The 23,650-nt window shown below is 30.6% G+C and overlaps 1 protein-coding gene across 12 annotated transcripts in view; it reads right to left on the bottom strand.

Annotated features, from left to right (window-relative positions):
• The window catches only part of trol (terribly reduced optic lobes), a 239,541-nt gene that overhangs the window by 12,827 nt on the left and 203,064 nt on the right, over nt 1–23,650 (bottom strand). For 9 of the 12 annotated variants that reach the window (XM_065510085.1, XM_065510087.1, XM_065510088.1 and 6 more), the window contains 11 exons: nt 20,071–20,225; nt 19,791–19,971; nt 16,016–16,903; nt 15,542–15,725; nt 14,889–15,466; nt 14,504–14,828; nt 14,197–14,440; nt 11,497–11,665; nt 6,232–6,282; nt 881–1,086; nt 530–805 (listed from right to left, as the gene is read on the bottom strand). In XM_065510085.1, the coding sequence (XP_065366157.1) occupies nt 530–805; nt 881–1,086; nt 6,232–6,282; nt 11,497–11,665; nt 14,197–14,440; nt 14,504–14,828; nt 14,889–15,466; nt 15,542–15,725; nt 16,016–16,903; nt 19,791–19,971; nt 20,071–20,225 (3,257 nt within the window). Of the gene's footprint in view, nt 1–529; nt 806–880; nt 1,087–2,160; nt 2,406–2,541; nt 2,881–6,006; nt 6,104–6,231; nt 6,283–11,496; nt 11,666–14,196; nt 14,441–14,503; nt 14,829–14,888; nt 15,467–15,541; nt 15,726–16,015; nt 16,904–19,790; nt 19,972–20,070; nt 20,226–23,650 lie in introns of those variants that run through there. The other 3 variants (XM_065510096.1, XM_065510086.1, XM_065510097.1) reach the window with 3 other exon arrangements.

Below are 23,650 nucleotides of genomic sequence, written 5' to 3'. Positions count from 1 at the left end.
GTTTAAAGTCTTGATAGTTAGTGTAAAGAAACAGCAGAAAATAAACCAGTTCGATGTAATACTCTCAGATTGAAGAAGATTCATGGGGGACTCAAGTGTAAAATTCTGCGATTGGAGTCTCTTCGTTAGATAGTATGGTTAAAGGAAAGGACGCCAAAATTCTGGAGGTATCCTTGCTAAATTCTTATTTTTTATTTGTCTCCTTAGTTACTAGTTAAACTACTTTTAAATAAAGATATTAAACTCTAAGATTGGAATCTCTTCATTGGAGTTGAGGATGGTTATAGGAAAGGAGGGCAAAATTCTGGAGGTATCCTTGCTTAGACGTCTTATTTGTCTCCTTCGTTACTAGTTAAGCTACTTTGAAATATTTGAATATAATTATCTGATGTAAAACTCTCAGATTGCAGTCTCTTCATTGTATTTTAGGATGGTTAGAGGAAGGAACTCCAAAATTCTGGAGGTATTCTTGCTTAGCTGTTTTCAGTTAAGCTTGCTTTGAAATATTTTAAAAATTCCAGCTACTTACATTCAAAATATCAGTACCCATTTGCATTTGACCATACTGGCGGGACCATCTATAGCTGGGTCCAGCATGAGCATTCTCAGCATCACAGTGCAATTGGGCTCTGGAGCCGACATTGGCATGCACTATTTTGGGATGTTTCCACTCATGGACATTAGCCTCAATATCCAATTCATAGCTGGTAGTATAAAGATCACCCTCATCGGTTTTGCATTTGCAGACATAGCGGCCGGCATCATGGGGTGTGACATGGCTGATGATCAAGCGATTGCCAATTTGCTAAAGGAAAGAGAGAGAGGGAGAGAGAGAGTTATATAAAGGAGAAGATGGAAAGGAGAGAGAGTTAGAACTTACTTGTAGATGTGGAGGCAAGGGCTCACCATCAGCTCTTTCCCAGACCACATCGGTATAACTGTTGTCCGAGGAGTAACATTCCACTTCTGTAGATTCACCCACTCTTAGTTTTGATTGCTGCTGATCGACTCTTAACATGGTGTCACGAACTCGAGGAGTGGTAGACACAATTGTGGAGGGATAATAGGGCAAAGGTCTTACACCAGCTGTGTATTTGTTTGAACAACCAATTACACATAATAAAAAAATTTGGAGTTTTTGGGAAAAGGATATTTGCCACAATTTGTTTTGGTTTTTTTTTTTTGTTGATTGAGTGTTTTCGTTAAGAGTGTTGATAGGTTTTTTTTAAATTTGTACGTTGATTATGATGGATTTTTGATTTGAGTTTGAGATGAACAGCATTACACACAGACATATGAGAGCACATAAACGTTCAGGTGATTTTAATTTGAAAAACAAATTTTTGTGCGAATTTTTTTTTTTGGAATTTGAATTTTTTTTTTGAGAAATTTAGGCCATGTTTTTTTTTTGGATTGAAGGTGAAAAATATAAAAATAAACATAAATATGTTAGCATAATTGGTTTTTATAAGTTTTATATGTATATATAGAAAATAAAGACAAACAAATTTCAAAAGGTGAGTTTTGGTTTCTAAACACAACAAATTTCAACTAAGAATTACACAAAATATTCGATTTTTTTTTTAGCAACATCAAGCTGCTGCTACTAATAATAATAAATTCATGACTAAATATTTAAAGGTGGATTTTTATTATAAATAAGATAAACCAAATACCATTATATAAAATAAATTTTGTTTTGCCAAAAGACGAAATTGTATATTTTGAGCAGTTATTTACAAAATTTTGGTTTGGAAATTTTTAAAATTTAAATATATACAAAAAGGTTAATTTTATAATTTAACATGCATATTTATGGAAAGACAGTTTAAAACACAAAAAGCCAGAATGAAATCTTATGATTTTTGAAAGAAATGTTATGAAATGTATAAATAAAACATATTTAGCAAATTACTTACTATAAACAAAAACCTAAATAAACAATTTCACAAATAAACCTAAAATTTATTAAAAAAAACAACTAAAAACTAAGCTAACAACCATTTAAAATTCAATAATTAACATAAATGTTTAGCTTAGTGATAAATCGTTATCGTTAAAGTGTAATCTCTAACATTTTCAAAGTGTCATCTCTTATACAGCAGAGTTGTATTTTGCAGCAAGGCTAACGTAGCGGTTTTTTTGTTTTATTGTATTTTATCTGTATGTGTGTGATTGAACAGTGTGGTTTATATATAATTGCATTCTTGTTTGTTTTGAACTAAGCGTGTTGGTTTTTTTGGTTTAATACATTATAAAATTATAACTAAAGTGTTTTTTATTATAAAATTAATGCACTTTTGCTCTCTTTGTGGGTGCTTTATTCAAAAGTGTTGACCATTTATGTTTAACTACCACAATTTTATTTAAAATGCCTTGGCCAAACCTACTTTTTGGGTGTAAAACTATAAAAAATCAAAAAATTAAAATAAATTAATTTTTTCCAAAAAATTTTTTTTTTTTTTTTAAACTAAACAATTAATACTTTCTAAATTGCCACATAAAAAAAAAATAAACATAAAAATTTTTAATAAAACCAACCGCTTTTACTGCCATTAAACCAAGTCTGTTTATATGCATTTAACTTCCTTGAATTTAATCTCTTAGGGCGTCTCTTAAAAGCATCTAAGGGTTTCAAAGGATTCAAGGGGTGATAAGAATGTTTCTTCCATCTTTTATAATTAAGCTGTTCTCTGGTACAATTAAATTCATCCGAATGATCGGTACAGTCATGAATGCCATCACATACCATATGCTGGGCTACGCAGGTATGAGGATGGCTAACACATTTAAAATCGCTGGGTTGGCAGCTATAGGAGGTACGACTGGCGGCTGCTGTAGCAGGAGCTTTGGTTTTTAGTGTTTTCAATTGTTTGTAGTCTTTTTTTTAAAGCAGGTAGTAGTTTGTTTTTGTTTTTTTGGTATTCATTTTACATTAGTTTATAAGGTCACAGTTTTTTTTTTGTTTTTGATATAAATATTTTAGTTTAAATAATTTTTTTCGGGAGGAAAAATAATAATAAAAAAAAGAAATAAATATTAACGAAATTAGGCTTAAAACTTCAAACAAACAAAGAATTAAACTTAAAAGTTTTCTTGCTAAATGCCTTAAATGCTAGAGATAAACAAAATGCTAAATTTTCAAACCGAAAATTGAAATAAAAACGTCTTAATGCTCGAAAATCAGCAAAAAAAAGCTACTTTAATACTCTTTTTAAGAAAAAGTACTTTTTTCAAAAAAGTACTTTTTTCAAAAAAGTACAAAATGCTAAATTTTCAAACCGAAAATTGAAATAAAAACGTGTTAATGCTAGAAAATCAGCAAAAAACTACTTTAATACACTTTTTAAGAAAAAGTACTTTTTGGGGAAAAAAGGTAATTTTTTTAATTTTATTTTTTCTTTAAAAAAGGTAGTTTTTTCTAAAAATATAATATTTTCCATTAAATTTATTCTTAACACGTTCCAGAAATTAACAAATTGTTAAAATTTTGAAAAAGTAAAGTAAATTTGCCAAAAAAAAATTAACATTCTGAAAAAAGTACTTTTCTTGAAAAAGGTACTTTTTCTAAAAATTTTATAGTTTTCATTATATTTATTAAAAATTTGCTTCATATGTATTTGAAATGAAAAATTTTATTAAAATTTTGAAAAGGTACTTTTTTCATAAAAGTACTTTTTCCTAACAAAAGGTACTTTTGCATAAAATTCAAAATTTTTCCTTGTAATTAATATTAAAAAAGGTTTTCAGAAATCAGAGACCGGTAATTTGCAATAATTTCCCGAAAAGTGAACATTTTTAAAAAAAGTACTTTTCTTTTAAAAAAGTACTTTTTACTAAAATTAAGCAAATTTCATAAAATTTATAAAAAAATTATATTTAATATCGTTTCAAATTCAAAATTCAAATATTAAAATTTTTAAAATCGCCAAAAAAGTAAAATTTCATAAAAATGGTACTTTTTTCTGGAAAAGTACTTTTTCCCAAAATATGAAAATCTTATGAAATTAATATAAATTTGGTTAGCTGCAGTTAAAAGAAAAAATAAAATTAACTTTTTTCTAAAAAAAGTACTATTTTTCAGAAAAAGTACTTTTTTGTGAAAGGTACTTTTTGCCAAAATAAGCCAATCTTATAAAATTAATCTATATTTTGTTGTTTGCCGTGAAAAATACAAAGAATTTTAAGTATTTTCTGACAAAAGTACTATTTTTCAGAAAAAGTACTTTTTTGAAGAAAGGTACTTTTTGCCAAAATAAACCATTCTTATAAAATTAATCTATATTTTGTTGCTTGCAGTGAAAAATACAAAGAATTTTAAGTATTTTCTGACTTTTTCCGAAAAAGTACTTTTTTGTACAAAAGTACTTTTTGCCAAAATAAGCCATTCTTATAAAATTAATCTATATTTTGTTGCTTGCAGTGAAAAATAGAAATAATTTTATGTATTTTCTGACAAAAGTACTATTTTCAGAAAAAGTACTTTTTTGAAGAAAGGTACTTTTTGCCAAAATAAACCATTCTTATAAAATTAATCTATATTTTGTTGCTTGCAGCGAAAAAATAGAAATAATTTTATGTATTTGCTGACAAAAGTACTATTTTTCAGAAAAAGTACTTTTTTGAAGAAAGGTACTTTTTGCCAAAATAAACCATTCTTATAAAATTAATCTTAATTTGGTTGCTTGTAGTGAAAAATATAAATAATTTTAAGTATTTGCTGATAAAAGTACTACTTTTCAGAAAAAGTACTTTTTTGAAGAAAGGTACTTTTTGCCAAAATAAACCATTCTTATAAAATTAATCTTAATTTGGTTGCTTGCAGTGAAAAATAGAAACAATTTTATGTATTTTCTGACAAAAGTACTATTTTTCCGAAAAAGTACTTTTTTGTACAAAAGTACTTTTTCCCAATATGTTTAATATTTTATAAATTTTAGTTAGATTTTCATATTTGTTTTGGAAAATACAAGAAAATCTAAGTTTTTGGAGAAAAAGTACTATTTTTAAGAAAAATACTACTTTTTACAAAAGTACTTTTTCTCAAAACTATTATTTTTTACAAAATTTGCTTAGATTAGGCTTCTTTTATTTTTAAAAACCAGAAATTTTACTTTTTTCTAAAAAGTACTATTTTTAAAAAGGTACTTTTTCTTAAAAGCATCTTAATATTTAAAAAAATTAATAAAATTTCATACATTCTAAAGTTAATATTTAAGAATTGTGGCTTAAAAGTTAAATTTATTTTATGTTTTTTCCAAGAAGGACTGGTTAAATTTGGAAAATAAGAATTTTTGCTTTGAAGTGTTTGTAATTATGCTTAAGAATTGCTTTGTCATTATTCATTAAATGTTAATTAGTTTAAAACGTTTTTATTTCAATTGGGGATTGCTTTATTTCAATTTCCAACGTTTTTTTTATGGAAGATAACTGACAAACACACGCACACACACTAGGCTAACTGGTTTTTATAAACATAAACAATACACAGGCTGGTTAAGTCTCTTGTATACAACAAGAGAGACAGAGTGAGTGAAAGAGAGCAGGAGAACCAGGTTTTGTTTGTTATTGTTACATTGCCTTGTTTACCGTTATTTTCATGGTTTTGTTTTGGTTTTAAACACAGGGTTGCTATTATTGCTTCATATGCAGCGATGGAAAGTTGGCAATGTAATTAAGTAAATGCAAACATTCGTTTAATTAGTTTTTTAAAAAGAAAAACGGCTACTTATTAATTTTTTTTAAGGGATTTTGCTAAAAATTTACTAAATAAATGCATACATTTGTTTAATAGGATAAAGAAAATGCTACTTATTAATTTTGTTTTGTTTGCTGGATTTTGCTATAAATTAACTAATACTGTATTTATTTAAATTAGTTGTTTTTGGATTTTAAATGATTATTTATGAAAATGAAACTAAAACAACAACACACAATATAATTAAGGGACAAAAAACAAACATAATAATTTTCAATGGATTTTTTTTATCTTGAATTAGAGAATTTAAGGAGTTTTTTTTTTTGGGTTTTTGAATTTAAAACTACTATAAAAAATCCTGGTGCTAGATTATTAAGAACAACTAATATCTACGCGTGTAAATGGCTAAAAATATAATAAAATACATAATTTAAAGAAAAAAAAAAATTAAATAACTAAAAATTTCGCAATAACTAAGACAATTTATATATAAATAAAAAAATATATAGAAAAAAATTATAATTTAAACACACCTGTACAGATATAGAGAACCATGCAAGGTATATCATTTATGCTGTGACCTCCTTTACGATTTTTTTAATAAAAAAAATTAAATTTTTGTTTGTTTGTAATAAAAATGATTTAGTTGTTAAAATGATAATGTTTAAGAAAAATGTAAAAGTTGTTTTTGTGTTTTTTTTTTTAACAATAAAATATAAAACAAGGTTATTTTTTTTGTTTGGTTTTTTTAAAGAACAGGAGAAAAAAATATATAAAAAAAGAAGAAAAGCAGAAAAATTATTTTAGTTAAAAAAAAAAATTATTTATAAATATTTATATGAATAAAAATATAAAAAATGCATTAAAAAATTATATATAAAGAAATTTAAATTGTTTTTGGTATTTTTTAAAAAAAATTCCTTTTAACTGATTTAACTTATTGTTAATTATTTACAGTTACTGGTTAAAATTATATACAAAATGAAATTTTATTTGTGTGAATTTAACATTTTAAACTATTTACATTTATTATTTAATGGTTGTTAAAGTGTGAGATTAATTATTTACTTACAGTTATATAAAACAAAACAAAATGTGAGAAAAATTTACATAAATAAAATAAAAAAATAATTCAAATCTATAAAAAAAAAGCATTAAGGTTTCAAACCAAATATCCGGCATTAACTTCCAGCGAAAAGTCCTCTTAGTTTAAAAGAAATTTGAAAGTCTTTTTAGCACAGAAACTACACAGATTCCTGTATTGTTAATAAGTTCGCATAAAATTTTTGTTGACAACTTTACACCTTAAACTGTTAACTTTGCTTAGAGAGAAATACCTTCAAAAGAAAATGTTCGTTCTTATATCATCATTAATTTCAAGCAGTTGGAGATGAGACGCAATTATGACATTTAGTTTCCCATCGCTGGTGGATAGAAAAACAGTAGGTGGTCTAGCCTATAAAGTGGACTATGGTGTAGTTTATAGAGTGGCCTGTGGACTAGTCTATTATCCAATCTAGTCTCTAGTCTAGAATACAGTCTAGTATCCAATCTAGTTTCTAGTCCAGTCTTTAGTCTAGTCTCTAGTTTAGTCTCTAGTCTCAAGCCTAGTCTCTAGTATAATCTCTAGTTTAGTCTCCAGTCTAGTCCCTAGTCTAGTTTCTAGTCTAATCTCTAGTCTAGTCTCCAGTCTAGTCTCTAGTTTAGTCTATAGCCTAATCTCTAGTAAAGTCTCTAGTTTAGTCCAGTCTCCAGTCCAGTCTCTAGTCTAGTCTCTAGTTTAGTCTCCAGTCTAGTCTCTAGTCTAGTCTCAAGTCTAGTATCCAGTCTAGTCTCTAGTCTAGTCTCTAGTCTAGTCTCCAGTCTAGTTTCTAGTCTAGTCTCTAGTCTAGTCTCCAGTCTAGTCTCTAGTTTAGTCTATAGCCTAGTCTCTAGTAAAGTCTCTAGTTTAGTCTCTAGTTTAGTCTCCAGTCTAGTCTCCAGTCTAGTCTCCAGTCTAGTCTCCAGTCTAGTCTCCAGTCTAGTCTCCAGTCTAGTCTCCAGTCTAGCTTCTAGTCTAGTGTCTAGTCTAGCTTCTAGTCTAGTGTCTAGTCTAGTCTCTCGTCCAGTCTCTGGTCTAGTCTCCAGTGTAGTTTCTAGTCTAGTCTCTAGTCTAGTCTCCAGTCTAGTCTCTAGTTTAGTCTATAGCCTAGTCTCTAGTAAAGTCTCTAGTTTAGTCTCTAGTTTAGTCTCCAGTCTAGTCTCCAGTCTAGTCTCCAGTCTAGTCTCCAGTCTAGTCTCCAGTCTAGTCTCCAGTCTAGCTTCTAGTCTAGCGTCTAGTCTAGTCTCCAGTCTAGTCTCTAGTCTAGTCTCTAGTCTAGTCTCAAGTCTAGTCTCTAGTCTAGTCTCAAGTCTAGTCTCTAGTCTAGTCTCTAGTCTAGTCTCTAGTCTAGTCTCTAGTCTAGTCTCTAGTCTAGTCTCTAGTCTAGTCTCTAGTCTAGTCTCTAGTCTAGTCTCTAGTCTAGTCTCTAGTCTAGTCTCTAGTCTAGTCTCTAGTCTAGTCTCTAGTCTAGTCTCTAGTCTAGTCTCTAGTCTAGTCTCTAGTCTAGTCTCTAGTCTAGTCTCCAGTCTAGTCTCTAGTCTAGTCTCTAGTCTAGTCTCTAGTCTAGTCTCTAGTCTAGTCTCTAGTCTAGTCTCTAGTCTAGTCTCTAGTCTAGTCTCAAGTCTAGTCTCTAGTCTAGTCTCTAGTCTAGTCTCTAGTCTAGTCTCTAGTCTAGTCTCTAGTGTAGTCTCTAGTCTAGTCTCTAGTCTAGTCTCTAGTCTAGTCTCTAGTCTAGTCTCTAGTCTAGTCTCTAGTCTAGTCTCTAGTCTAGTCTCTAGTCTAGTCTCTAGTCTAGTCTCTAGTCTAGTCTCTAGTCTAGTCTAGTCTAGTCTCTAGTCTAGTCTCTAATCTAGTCTCTAGTCTCTAGTCTCTAATCTAGTTTCTAGTCTAGTCTCTAGTCTAGTCTCAAGTCTAGTCTCTAGTCTAGTATCTAGTCTAGTCTCAAGTCTAGTCTCTAGTCTAGTCTCAAGTCTAGTCTCTAGTCTAGTCTCAAGTCTAGTCTCTAGTCTAGTCTCTAGTCTAATCTATAGTCTAGTCTAGTCTCTAGTCTAGTCTCTAGTCTAGTCTCTAGTCTCTAGTCTAGTCTCTAGTCTAGTCTCTGGCCTATTCTCTAGTCTCCAGTCCAGTTTCTAGTCTCCAGTCTAGTCTCTAGTCTAGTCTCCAGTCTAGTCTCTAGTCTAGTCTCTAGTCTAATCTCTAGTCTAGTCTCTAGTTTAGTCTATAGCCTAATCTCTAGTAAAGTCTCTAGTTTAGTCTCCAATCTAGTCTCGAGTATAGGCTCCAGTCTAGTCTCTAGTCTAGTCTCTAGTTTAGTCTCTAGTCTAGTCTCCAGTCTAGTCTCTAGTCTAGTCTCTAGTCTAGTCTCTAGTCTAGTCTCTAGTCTAGTCTCTAGTCTAGTCTCCAGTCTAGTCTCCAGTCTAGTCTCTAGTCTAGTCTCTAGTCTAGTCTCTAGTCTAGTCTCTAGTCTAGTCTCTAGTCTAGTCTCCAGTCTAGTCTCTAGTCTAGTCTCTAGTCTAGTCTCTAGTCTAGTCTCTAGTCTAGTCTCTAGTATAGACTCTAGTCTAGTCTCTAGTATAGACTCTAGTCTAGTCTCTAGTCTAGACTCTAGTCTAGTCTCTAGTCTAGTCTCTAGTCTAGTCTCTAGTCTAGACTCTAGTCTAGTCTCTAGTCTAGTCTCTAGTCTAGACTCTAGTCTAGTCTCTAGACTAGTCTAGTCTCTAGTCTCCAGTCTAGTCTCTAGTTTAGTCTATAGCCTAATCTATAGTAAAGTCTCTAGTTTAGTCTCCAGTCTAGTCTCCAGCCTAGTCTCCAGCCTCTAGTCTAGTCTCAGTCTAGTCTCTAGTCTAGTCTCAAGTCTAGTCTCAAGTCTAGTCTTAAGTCTAGTCTCCAGTCTAGTCTCCAGTCTAGTCTCTAGTCTAGTCTCTAGTCTAGTCTCTAGTCTAGTCTAGTCTCCAGTCTAGTCTCTAGTCTAGTCTCTAGTCTAGTCTCAAGTCTAGTCTCCAGTCTAGTCTCTAGTTTAGTCTCTATCCTTGTCTCTAGTCTAGTCTCAAGTCCAGTCTCTAGTCTAGTCTCTAGTCTAGTCTCTAGTCTAGTCTCTAGTCTAGTCTCTAGTCTAGTCTCTAGTCTAGTCTCTAGTCTAGTCTCTAGTCTAGTCTCTAGTCTAGTCTCTAGTCTAGTCTCTAGTCTAGTCTCCAGTCTAGTCTCTAGTCTAGTCTCTAGTTTAGTCTCTAGTCTAGTCTCTAGTCTAGTCTCCATTATAGTCTCCAGTATAGTCTCCAGTCTAGTTTCTAGTCTAGTCTTTAGTCTAGTCTTTCGTCTAATCTCTAGTCTAGTCTATTCATGAAATTAGATAGAACTTGTTTTTTTTATATGCTAAAGAATAAAATATTTTTCTGGTTCTGTTAAAATGAAATGAATGTAAAAAGCGCCAAAATTAAAGCATTCTAAAAGAAAATGGATAGAAAGAGATAGAAAGCAAGAGCACAAAATGTCTTAAGCAAAAGAGAGAGGAAATTTGTAATGGAGAAAACCGTTAATTGGTTTAAATAAGAAAATGAAAGAGAGAAAGACATAAAGAGTAAACTAAGGAATATAGAGTAAATGAAACAACGCTGGCACTTGTTTATGGCGAAAGGGCAAATCAAAAATAATAAATAAACAAAAAAAAAAAAGGACAAAAAACAAAATAATAAATAAAAAACAATATGAAAACAAATAATTAACTATTGATAATGAAAGACATACGAGTATTATTTAAAAAAAAATCTCCACAACCAAGATTTTGTAATAACAAAATATTATCACATTTTTTTGTTTAAACAGGGGGCAAACACAGCTGACAACCAACACCATTTTCTTTTTTTTTTGTTTTTTTGTTCGGATTTATAATTAAAATAAAAAAATAAAAACGTGGTTATGTTTTTGTTTGGTTTATATAAAAATTGTTAATAAATCAAATGTATTTATTAATATTAAAATTTTAATGGGTTTTTTTAAAATTTACACTTAAATGTTAAAGAAAAAAAAAATTCAATGGCAGCCATTTTTGTTTGGTAGTTTTCGTTTTAAGGTTATAACAAAGAAATTTATAATTTTTTTTTTTACATTTAAAAACAAAAATTGTTAAAAAAATTGACTTATAATTAGAAATAAAAATTTAAATTTGGCATGCAATTTTTTAATCCCGCCACCGTTTTAAGGAAAAATTATATATTTGATTTTATACAACAAAAATAAAATAAAAAAAAAATAAATAAAAACTATACAACAAAATGTGTTAATTTACAATAAAGAGTTGTTGTTGGTTTTAGGTGGTGTTAAACTATTTACAAGTTTTAATTACGTTTAATATATGTATGTATAGTATATTTAAATAGTTTTATATATAATTCTTTTTGTTTACTTGTTTATACAGAAAATAAGTAAAATCAGTGGTGGTTTATATTCTTTTTTTTTTTTTCATAAAAAGAAAAAAAAAATTTAAAAATTTTTTATCTGTTATTAAAAAAACATGCCAATTTTTTTTAGTTTGTAGTAAATTTTTCTTATTATTGCTAAAATTTCCTTAAAGATTTGTTCTTGTTTTGGTTTGGAAAAAACAAAATTCGATTCTGTTTTCTTTTCTTATTTTTTTTGTTTTAGCTTTTTTTGGTTTACTTTTTGTAACGTCTATTATATCTATTTCTTGAAATTCTGGCCATTTTATCTTGATACTCACGCTTGACATAGAGTTCAGCATAGGAGGGCTTAGATCTGACACCATTGGCTATGGCTTCACAGACATAACGGCCCTCGTCTTGTTTGTGCACATTGTAAATGTACAATTCATTGTTGTGGATTTGAGCATTGGGCGGTAAACGGCTGCCGTCTTCACGGGTCCAGGTGTACTGTTAAAAATTAAATGAAAAGAAAATATACAATCATTAACAAGTTATCATAAAATTTGCAGTAAAATGAAATAAAAAGAAAAAAATTAAAGTGAATTTAATAATAAAATAAAAGAAACTATTAACATACAGTCTCTAGAGTAGACTATGGCCTAGTCTACAGAGTAGACTATGGCCTAGTTTACAGAGTAGAGTATGGCCTAGTTTACAGAGTAGAGTATGGCCTAGTCTACAGAGTAGACTATGGCCTAGTCTACAGAGTAGACTTTGGCCTAGTCTCCAGAGTAGACTTTGGCCTAGTCTCCAGAGTAGACTATGGCCTAGTCTCCAGAGTAGACTATGGCCTAGTCTCCAGAGTAGACTACAGTCTGGTCTCCAGAGTGTAGACTACAGTCTATTCTCCAGAGTAGACTACAGTCTAGTCTCCAGAGTAGACTACAGTCTGGTCTCCAGAGTAGACTACAGTCTGGTCTCCAGAGTGTAGACTACAGTCTGGTCTCCAGAGTGTAGACTACAGTCTAGTCTCCAGAGTAGACTACAGTCTAGTCTCCAGAGTAGACTACAGTCTAGTCTCCAGAGTAGACTACAGTCTAGTCTCCAGAGTAGACTACAGTCTAGTCTCCAGAGTAGACTACAGTCTAGTCTCCAGAGTAGACTACAGTCTAGTCTCCAGAGTAGTCTCCAGTCTAGTCTCCAGAGTAGTCTCCAGTCTAGTCTCCAGAGTAGTCTCCAGTCTAGTCTCCAGAGTAGTCTCCAGTCTAGTCTCCAGAGTAGTCTCCAGTCTAGTCTCCAGAGTAGTCTCCAGTCTAGTCTCCAGAGTAGTCTCCAGTCTAGTCTCCAGAGTAGTCTCCAGTCTAGTCTCCAGAGTAGTCTCCAGTCTAGTCTCCAGAGTAGACTACAGTCTAGTCTCCAGAGTAGACTACAGTCTAGCCTCCAGAGTAGACTACAGTCTAGTCTCCAGAGTAGACTACAGTCTAGTCTCCAGAGTAGACTACAGTCTAGTCTCCAGAGTAGACTACAGTCTAGTCTCCAGAGTAGACTACAGTCTAGTCTCCAGAGTAGACTACAGTCTAGTCTCCAGAGTAGTCTCCAGTCTAGTCTCCAGAGTAGTCTCCAGTCTAGTCTCCAGAGTAGTCTCCAGTCTAGTCTCCAGAGTAGTCTCCAGTCTAGTCTCCAGAGTAGTCTCCAGTCTAGTCTCCAGAGTAGTCTCCAGTCTAGTCTCCAGAGTAGTCTCCAGTCTAGTCTCCAGAGTAGTCTCCAGTCTAGTCTCCAGAGTAGTCTCCAGTCTAGTCTCCAGAGTAGTCTCCAGTCTAGTCTCCAGAGTAGTCTCCAGTCTAGTCTCCAGAGTAGTCTCCAGTCTAGTCTCCAGAGTAGTCTCCAGTCTAGTCTCCAGAGTAGTCTCCAGAGTAGTCTATGGTCTAGTCTCCAGTGTAGTCTCCAGTCTAGTCTCCAGAGTAGTCTATGGTCTAGTCTCCAGTGTAGTCTATGGTCTAGTCTCCAGTGTAGCCTATGGTCTAGTCTCCAGTCTAGTTTCTAGTCTAGTCTCTAGTCTAGTCTCCAGTATAGTCTCTAGTCTAGTCTCTAGTCTATTTTATAGTCTAGTATCCAGTCTATTTTATAGTCTAGTCTCTGGTTTAGTCTCTAGTCTGTTCTCTAGTCTAGTCTCCAGTCTAGTCTCTAGTCTAGTCTCTTGTCTAGTCTCTAGTCTAGTCTCTAGTCTAGTCTCTAGTCTAGTCTCTAGTCTGGTCTTTAGTCTGGTCTTTAGTCTAGTCTCTAGTATAGTCTCTAGTCTAGTCTCTAGTCTAGTCTCTAGTCTAGCTCTAGTCTAGTCTCTAGTCTAGTCTCTAGTCTAGTCTCTAGTCTAGTCTCTAGTCTAGTCTCTAGTGTAGTCTCTAGTCTAGTCTCTAGTCTAGTCTCTAGTCTAGTCTCTAGTCTGCAGTCTAGCATCTAGTCTAGCATCTGGTCTAGTCTCCAATCTAGTCTCTAGTATCTAGTCCCTAGTCTCTAGTCTAGTTTAGTAACTACTCTAGTTTATGTTCTAGTCTCTACTCTATTCTAGACTCTAGTCTCTAGTATAGTCTCTAGTCCAGTCTCTAGTCTAGTCTCTAGTCTAGTCTCTATGCTAGTCTCTAATCTATTGTCTAGTCTTTAGTCTAGTCTTTAGTCTAGTCTTTAGTCTATTCTATTTTCTAGTCTAGTCTCTAATCAATTCTCTAGTCTAGTATCTAGTCTAGGCTCTAGTCTAGTCTCTAGTTTAGTCTCTAGTCTAGTCTCTAGTCTGGTCTCTAGTCTAGTCTGCAGTCTAGCATCTAGTCTAGTCTCCAATCTAGTCTCTAGTATCTAATCTAGTCTCTAATATATTCGCTAATCTAGTCTCTAGTCTAGTTTAGTAACTACTCTAGTTTATATTCTGGTCTCTACTCTATTCTAGTCTCTAGTCTAGTTTCTAGTCTAGTCCAGTCTCTAGTCTATTCCCTAGTGTAATCTCTAAAAAATCTAAAAAATGTATGAAGATTATCTTAAAAACTTACATAGACATCACCACGAATGGGAACATGGGCGTCAACATCGCAGGAAATGCGCACGGTTTCACCTTCATTCAATTCGTAGTGTTTGGCCTGAGGACGGGCTTCATAGGTATGGCCACGATTGACAATAACTTCAGCCATTTCAGTGGTATTGCCATAGCTATTCGAGGCAGAGCAATAGTAGCGGCCAGCAGCAGCAGGTGTGATTGAGATAAAGCGCAAGTATTTGCCCTCAATGCTAACAGATCTAAGGAAATAAATAATACAAATTTAGGAAATTGTTAAGCTTCTAAAGACTTCCACAACTTACGATGGCAAAGGTCTGTTGTTGTCTGTATGCCAGGATACAATTATGGGCTGGGCACCATCGACATCACAGGAGATATCAATGTTATCATTGGCATTTACATGCAAAGGCATTCTGGGGTTCAAGGTGATATGAGGAATGGGTATGTACACCAATTCAGCCAAGTGATAGGTAATAATTGAGCCGCGATTATCATAAGCATTGCAACGGTATTTGCCGGCATTGGTCTCTTGCATGTGATGGATAATCAAGCTGTTGCTTTCGAAATAGGAGTTGGAGGGCAAGGGACGACCATCTTCACGCACCCACAAAGTCTTATAGGCAGCATCTAGGGAGAAACAAAATGTTAGTTTTTGCTAGACGAAAAGAGATTAACTTGGAAACTTACTCAAATCACAGTTTAAGGTGACATTATCGCCCGGCTTGGTTTGGTAAACATTCTCGGGATGAGGCTGAGGAGTAATTGAGGGTTGGGCATAGTTATAAGTTGGTGGTTGTTGAGGATAAGTGGGACGACCGGATTGTCTGTCATATGGATAAGGTGATCTGTCAACATCACTATCCTCGGGAGCATCACCACGTCTAGGCTTGACATCCAAAACAATATAACGTTCATCAGTACCAGCTTCATTGGTGGCCACACACTTGTAGGCCTTGCCATTTTGCATGGAGACGCGATAGAATTCCAAGATGGCTTGATTGAAATGCTCAGATTCGGGGGCATAATTAAAGGTGGCCACGGAACTGTCTTCTACCCAACGTACACTGGGATTGGGGACACCAGTAGCGGTGCAGGTAACCTTGACTTCATCACCCTCGGTAACGGTAAGAACTTCGGAGCTGGGTTGCAATTGGATAACGGGAGCTTCAATCACACGCAAGGTGGAGATAGCGGTAGCATTGCCCACTTCGTTTTCGGCCACACATTTATAATCACCAGCATCCACCAGCATAACATCATTGATACTAGATGATTTCCAAGAAAGAAAGAAAGAAAGCAATTAGATTCTGATAATAGAATAAGAAAACCAAGAAACCTACATAATGTAACCGGGTTCATTTTGTTGAATTTGATGTCTGGGCGACAGAGGTTGACCATTGACACGCACCCATTGTACACGGGGTTGTGGAATACCGGTGGCCGAGCAATACAACATGCTCTGGCCGCCAACATTGGTTATTTGTGGCTCTTTAGGATCAATATCAACGGTGGGATGTTCACGAGCTGCAATCAATGATATAATGATGGTTGTACATATTAGTAGTAAAACTAGTAAATTGTTGGGAACGTTCTTATTACCGACTCCTTTTTTGTAAACTTTTATTTTTTATATTTTAAGCATTTTTTTAAGTTAATAATATTTAAAGAGATAAATTTAATAACACACAAAGAAAGAGGGAATTTAATTAAAGAGAAATTGTAAGAAGAAAGAAGTATGATCAGTTTTTGGTTTCGAAATTAGTTTCCACCCCTTAATTTTACTCTATAAATTCTTAAGAAAGAGAAAAACTTACGTTCAATATCAATGAAAGTGCTGGTTTGATCATTGCCACCCTCATTCTCGGCAATACACAAGTAAATACCGCGATTATCGGGACGGGCATTCATGATGCGCAAAACATTGCCGGTCTGATGGACATTATCGCCTAAGGATTCATGGACCTTGGTCCATCTGATGGTGGGGTAAGGTGTGCCAGTGGCCTCGCAAGTAATGGTAAAGTCATGGCCTTGGATAACACGGTTCTCTTCGGGCAAACGCTGGACGGTAGGAGCAATGCTTCCAGGTTGAGGAACTCCACTGCCGCCGCCATAGGGAGGTCTAGTCTCTTCAATATGCACCTGAGCATCTGAGGTATAGTTGCGTTGTCCTCTGTGATCAATACCGATACAGGTGTAAACACCCGAATCACGTGGAGAGGTCTCGCGAATTTCCAGCATATTACCATTGATAATCAGGTTCTGTTGACGGTACAAAGGATAGCCATCCTTGGTCCACTCGTATTTCAATATCACTGGGGTGGTGGGTTGACAGGTCAAGCGTACATATTCACCACTCTCTCCTGAAAAGGATGGAGGTTCAATGTATACCAATTCACGGGGTGCCGGTGTGGGTTGTGGTGTTGAGGGGCGTACACGGATTTGAGTGTATTTCTCCTCATAGCCTACGCCATTGTTGGCCTGGCATCTGTAGCTGCCTTCATCGGATTTGCGGGGCATTTCGAAAATCAAACGGCTGCCATCAACGCGAGCCTCACCTGACATCTGGCCATCGACACGGGTCCAAATGACACTGGGTGCGGGATTGCCGCTCACTTCGCAGTTAACTTCGCTGGGCACATACTCTTCGAAGGTGAAATAGGGTGAGAGGTTGTCAATCTTGGCAGGAGTGCGGCGAGAGCTTTCTGCAAGGGGGTGGAGGGAGTAGTGAATTATCAAAGAAATGATTAGTTTCATTATAAATTTAGGATGTTAAAGTGGAAAATTATAAATCTTAAAACAAATATTTCAATATTGAAAATTCTTTAAATTTTTGAGGTTTGAATTTTTAAAAATCTAAATTAAGGACAATTTTTAAGTAAAAATTAAAGAATAATGTTCAACATTTTGATAACAATTGATTTAAGTTGTAAAAATTACATAGTTTATGTTCTGAGGGTTAAATTTTCAAGTTTTAAATTTTGAAAATTTTTTAGGTTAGAATTTTTTTAAAATTTAAATTAAAAACAATTTCTAAGAAATAAATATTAAAAAAGCTGGGAAATATTTATATCAATTGTTTTTGTATCTAAAAAGTATATATTTGTAGTTCTAAGGGGTAAAATTTTAATTTTAAATTTTTGAGGTTAGAATTTTTTAAAATTTAAATTAAGGAAATTTCCTTGGAAAAAATAGAAGAAAAATATTGAATATTTTCATAAAAATTTATTAAGCTGTGAAAATTACATACTTTATGTTTTGAAAGCCGAATTATCAATTTTAAAAATTTTGAGGTTAGAATTTTTCTAAATCTTAATTAAGGACAATTACTATGAACAAAATACTAAAAAAGCTGGGAAGTATTTATAGCAATTGTTTTTGTACCTAAAAAGTACATATTTGTGGTTCTAAGGGGTAAAATTTTGATTTTTAAAATTAAGAATTTTTGAGGTTAGAAATTTTTAAAATCGTAATTAAAGACAATTTTTAAGGAAAAATTAAGGGATAATGTTCAACATTTTGGTAACAATTGATTTAAAGTGTAAAAATTTAATTTTTATGTTCTGAAAGCCAAATTATCAATTTTAAGAAGTTTTGAGGTTAGAATATTTTAAAATTTAAATTAAAAACATTTTCTATGAAATAAATACTAAAAATGCTGGGAAGTGGTTATAGCAATTGTTTTTGTATGTAAAAATTACATATTTGTGGTTCTAAGAGGTAAATTTTTTTTTTAAAATTAAGAATTTTTGAGGTTAGAATTTTTTAAAATCGTAATTAAAGACAATTTTTAAAGAAAAATTAAAAAACAATGTTCAACATTTTGATAACAATTGATTTAAGTTGTAAAAATGTAATATTTTATGTTCTGAAAGCCAAATTATCAATTTTGAAAATTTTGAGGTTAAAATTTTTCTAAATCTTAATTAAGGACAATTACTATGAACAAAATACTAAAAAAGTTGGGAAGTATTTATAGCAATTGTGTTTGTATGTAAAAAGTACATATTTGTGGTTCTAACAGGTAAAATTTTAATTTTAAAAATTTCGAATTTTGAGGTTAGAATTTTTTAAAATCGTAATTAAATACAATTTTTAAGGAAAAATTAAAGAATAATATTCAACATTTTGATAACAATTTGTTTAAGTTGTAAAAATTACATATTTTATGATATGAAAGTCAAATTTTCAATTTTAAAAATTTTTGAGGTTAGAATTTTTTAAAATCCAAATTAAGGACAATTTCTAAGAAATATATAGTAAAAAAGCTGGGAAATATTTATATCAATGGTTATTGTATCTAAAAAGTATATACTTCAAGTTCTAAGAGGTAAATTTTTGATTTTTAAAATTAAGAACTTTTGAGGTTAGAATTTTTTAAAATCGTAATTAAAGACAATTTTTAAGGAAAAATTAAAAAATAATGTTGAACATTTTGGTAAAAATTGATTTAAAGTGTAAAAATTTAATTTGTATGTTCTAAAAGCGACATTTCCAATTTTAAAAATTTTGAGGTTAGAATTTTTCAAAATCTTAATTAAGGACAATTTCTATGAACAAAATACTAAAAAAGCTTGGAAATATTTATAGCAATTGTTTTTGTACCTAAAAAGTACATATTTGTAGTTCTAAGGGGTAAAATTTTAATTTTTAAAATTAAGAATTTTTGAGGTTAGAATTTTTTAAAATCGAAAATATGGACAATTTGTAAGGAAAAATTAAAAAATAATGTTGAACATTTTGATAACAATTTATTTAAGTTGTAAAAATTACATATTTTATGTTCTGAAAGCCAAATTATCAATTTTGAAAATTTTGAGGTTAGAATTTTTTAAAATCCAAATTAAGGACAAAATACTAAAAAAGCTGGGAAGTATTTATAGCAATTGTTTTTGTATGTAAAAAGTAAATATTTGAGGTTTAAGGGGTAAAATTTTGATTTTTAAAATTTAAAATTTTGAGGTTAGAATTTTTTAAAATCGTAGTAATTAAATACAATTTTCAAGGAAAAATTAAAAAATAATGTTCAACATTTTGATAACAATTACTTTAAGTTGTAAAAATGTAATATTTTATGTTCTGAAAGCCAAATTATCAATTTTGAAATTTTTGAGGTTAGAATTTTTTAAAATCCAAATTAAGGAAAATTTCTCAGAAATAAATAGTAAAAAAGCTGGGAAGTATTTATAGCAAATGTTTTTGTATCTAAAAAGTACATATTTGGGTTCTAAGAGGTAAAATTTTGATTTGTAAAATTAAGAATTTTTGAGTTTAGAATTTTTTAAAATCGAAATAAAGAATAATTTTGAAGAAAAATTTAAGAAATAATGTTAAAGATTTTGTGGAGAATAGATTTTATTTTTAAAAATTGCAAATTTTATGTTTTAAGATCCAAATTTTCAATAATTAAAATTTTAAATTTTTGAGGTTAGATTTTTGGAAAATTATTATTTTCTGGATTATTTTGTTTAGTAGCCTACCATATTTAGCCAACATTTCTTTGGCATATCCTTTTTGAAGGCAAAAGGTAAGCATTTGAAATGAAAGGTTAATTTTTTAAATAAAGAATGATCTTAAGGGCTTAAAACTTACCAGTAATAGTGATGGAAATCTTATCTTCAAATACTCGTTTAGTTTCATTGTTCTTGGCTTGGCAAATGTAGACACCAGAGTCATGGATTTGCAAATCATAGAGACGCAAGACACCGTTGCTTTGTTCCCAGCCATAGGGCATGTTATCGTTCAATTTATACCAGCTAACAATGACGGGGCTCTGCAAAAAGAGAATTGAAAAGAGATTAACACTTGGCTGTTAACTCTCTCTTAGGATTACGCGAAGTTATCATTTGATGTTAACAAAGAAAATACTTACGCCATTCCAGGCCAAATGACCACTGCAAGAGAGTGTAATAGAGCCGCCAACTGGTATGATGGTGATCTCGGGTGGAGCAATCGAAACAGTTATGTGGGTCCTAAAATCGGTATCGGGTGTGGGATGTGGTGTAGATTGTTCGGGTTCATAGCCTTCTATAAAAAGACAAAAATGTTTGGGGGGAAATAGAAAATATTGGAATATTAGTTTCGATTCTATAAAATAAAGTAACAAATAGGGGAGACAACAACTAAAGGTTAGTGACAATGATTTTTGAAAGGTATAAAAATGATTTTTGTTTTTGAATCAAAAATATTACTAAAGCTACAAACAAAAACTACCAATTATTTTATAGTTTTTTTTTTATATTTTTTAAATTTATACACAAAAAACGTTAGTAGATTTTTTTTTTTTATAAACTTGAAATTTTGTAAGAAAATTTTTTTGATTTTTTTTTGGATTTTTACAAAAATGTTTGGAATAAAAATGGAGTTAAAAAATAATGTTTTAACTAATTCTATAGAAATTAGCTTAAATTCTGAGTAGCACACAAAACATAGATTTATATTTTAGTTAAACTATTTGGTAAACCCAGTTGCTCTAGATAAATTTTGTACACAAGTTTTGCTAAAACACAGAGTTGTTCTTTTATTATTTTTTTTTTGTTTCAAACTAAAATTATTTTACACAAAAAAATTATATAAATGGGCTTAAAGACAGACATTAAAAACAAGAGGATTGATTTAGTTTTTGTATTTCTTTTTTAAAGATTTTATTTTTTTTTTTCAAAATTCTACTTGGAAAATGTTTGAGTTTTAGAATTCACTACCAATTTACAAACACAACATAGTTTTGTAGTAGTAGTAGTAGTAATATATTAAATATTTGTATTAGAAATTTAAATTCAAACCCACAGGTTAAACATTTGTTTCAAAACTAAACTATTTGAAAATACCAAAAAAAAAAATTATATGAAAATAAAACACAAAAAATGTATTTTTTTTGAACCTCTTGTATTACAGCCATAACGTAACTTGGTTACATTTCCTACGTACTGGCGACCTCGATATAGTAGCAAGGTTTCATTGTAGGAGATGCTTTGATTGGGCTCAATATTAAATTGAAAGCCACTACAACAGAATCCTCGGCTTATGTTGCATAGCATTTCGCGTGGTGGGGCCACTAATTTCATTTCATTTCGTTTTTTTTTTGAATTTTTTTGTTTATTCAATAAATTTAAATAAATTGGAAAAAAAAGATAGAGAAACAAAATTTTTTTGTTAAAAAAACTAAAGAAAGTATTAAATTTCTCACTTCAATTAAAAAAACTAAGCTCAAAATTTTTGGTAAAAAATCTAAATTCCAATTTAAAAACTTTAAAACTTAGTATAACTAATCTAAAGCCTAACTTTTTACCCAAAAAATGTTGCTTAATTTAAAAATTTAAAAAAAAAATTCTAACCTCAAAATATAAAATTTTATTATTCCCAGCATAAAATATATAATTTTTATAAACCAAAACAAATAATATAAATAATATCAGTGCTCTACATTTAATTTTCTCTTAAAATTAGCCTTAATTTAGATTTTGAAAAATTCTAACCTCAAAATTAAAAATTTTAAAAATTTAAATTTTTGCATTTCAAACCTAAAATATGTAATTTTTATAAACAAAATCGAATTTTATAAATATTATCATTGCTCTACATCTAATTTTCTCTTGAAAATTGCTTTAATTTAGATTTTAAAAATTCTAACCTCAAAATTAAAAATTTTAAAACAAAAAATGTTGGCATTTCCAACCTAAAATATGTAATTTTTATAAACAAAATCGAATTTTATAAATATTATCATTGCTCTACATCTAATTTTCTCTTGAAAATTGCTTTAATTTAGATTTTAAAAATTCTAACCTCAAAATTAAAAATTTTAAAACAAAAAATGTTGGCATTTCCAACCTAAAATATGTAATTTTTATAATCAAAACCAAATGCTATAAATATTAGCATTATTCTACATCTATTTTTCGGTTGAAAATTGCCTTAATTTAGATTTTAAAAAATTCTAACCTCAAAATTAGAAAATTTTAAAAACAAAAATGTTGGCATTTCCAACCTAAAATATGTAATTCTTATAAGCCAAACTGAATGCAACAAATATTATCAAGCTTAACATTTGGTTTTCTGTAGAAAATTGTCTTAATTTAGATTTTTAAAAATTCTAACCTAAAAATTTTAAAAAATTAAATTTTTGCATTTCCAACCTAAAATATGTAATTTTTATAATCAAAATCAAATGCTATAAATATTAGCATTATTCTACATCTATTTTTCTGTTAAAAATTGCCTTAATTTAGATTTTGAAAAATTCTAACCTCAAAATTTAAAAAATTTAAATTATTGCATTCCTAACATAAAATATTTAATTTTTATAATCAAAACCAAATGCTATAAATATTAGCATTATACTACATCTATTTTTCGGTTGAAAATTGCCTTAATTTAGATTTTGAAAAATTCTAACCTCAAAATTAAAAATTTTAAAAATTGAAATTTTTGCATTCCCAACCTAAAATATGTAATTTTTATAAGCAAAACAAAATGCAACAAATATTATTAAGCTCAACATTTGGTTTTCTATAGAAAATTGTCTTAATTTAGATTTTGAAAAAATTCTAACCTAACAATTTAAAAAAATGAAATCTTTGCATTTCAAACCTAAAATATGTAATTTTTATAACCAAAACCAACTGTTATACATATTAGCATTATTCTACATCTATTTTTCTCTCTAAAATTGCTTTAATTTAGATTTTGAAAAATTCTAACCTCAAAATTAGAAAATTTTAAAAATTAAAATTTTTGCCTTGTCAACATTAAATATGCAATTTTTATAATCAAAACCGATTTCTATAAATATTATCAATACTCTACATTTGGTTTTCCCTAGAAAATTGCCTTAATTCTGATTTTGGAAAATTCTAACCTCAAAATTGAAATTTTTCAAAATTGAATTTTTTGCTTTTTAAACCTAAAATATGTAATTTTTATAAGCAAAATCAAATGTTATAAATATAAGTAAACGTCTACATTTGTTTTTCAGTAGAAAATTGCCTTAATTTAGATTTTGAAACATTCTAACCTCAAAATTAAAAATTAAAATTTTTGCATTTCCAATCTAAAATATGTAATTTTTATAAACAAAACCGAATAATATAAATATTAGCAATCCTCTAAATCAGTTTTTCTCTCAAAAATGGCCTTAATTTAGATTTTGAAAAATTCTAACCTCAAAATTTTTGCATTCCCAACTATTTTATGTTGCAATTTTTATAAACAAACCCAAATAATAAAAATATTAGCAATCCTCTAAATCTGGTTTTCTATCGAAAATGGCTTTAATTTCGATTTTGAAAAATTCTAACCTCAAAATTTCTGTACTAGCTCAGTTCGGTTCTAGTTCTGTTCTAGTTCTGTTCTAGTTCTGTTCTAGTTCTGTTCTAGTTCTGTTCTAGTTCTGTTCTAGTTCTGTTCTAGTTCTGTTCTAGTTCTGTTCTAGTTCTGTTCTAGTTCTGTTCTAG

Source organism: Calliphora vicina, chromosome 4, assembly GCF_958450345.1.
Source record: "Calliphora vicina chromosome 4, idCalVici1.1, whole genome shotgun sequence".
Taxonomy (NCBI): domain Eukaryota; kingdom Metazoa; phylum Arthropoda; class Insecta; order Diptera; family Calliphoridae; genus Calliphora; species Calliphora vicina.
The sequence above is the reverse complement of the archived record's forward strand: the minus strand, read 5'-3'. Positions and strand labels throughout refer to the sequence as shown.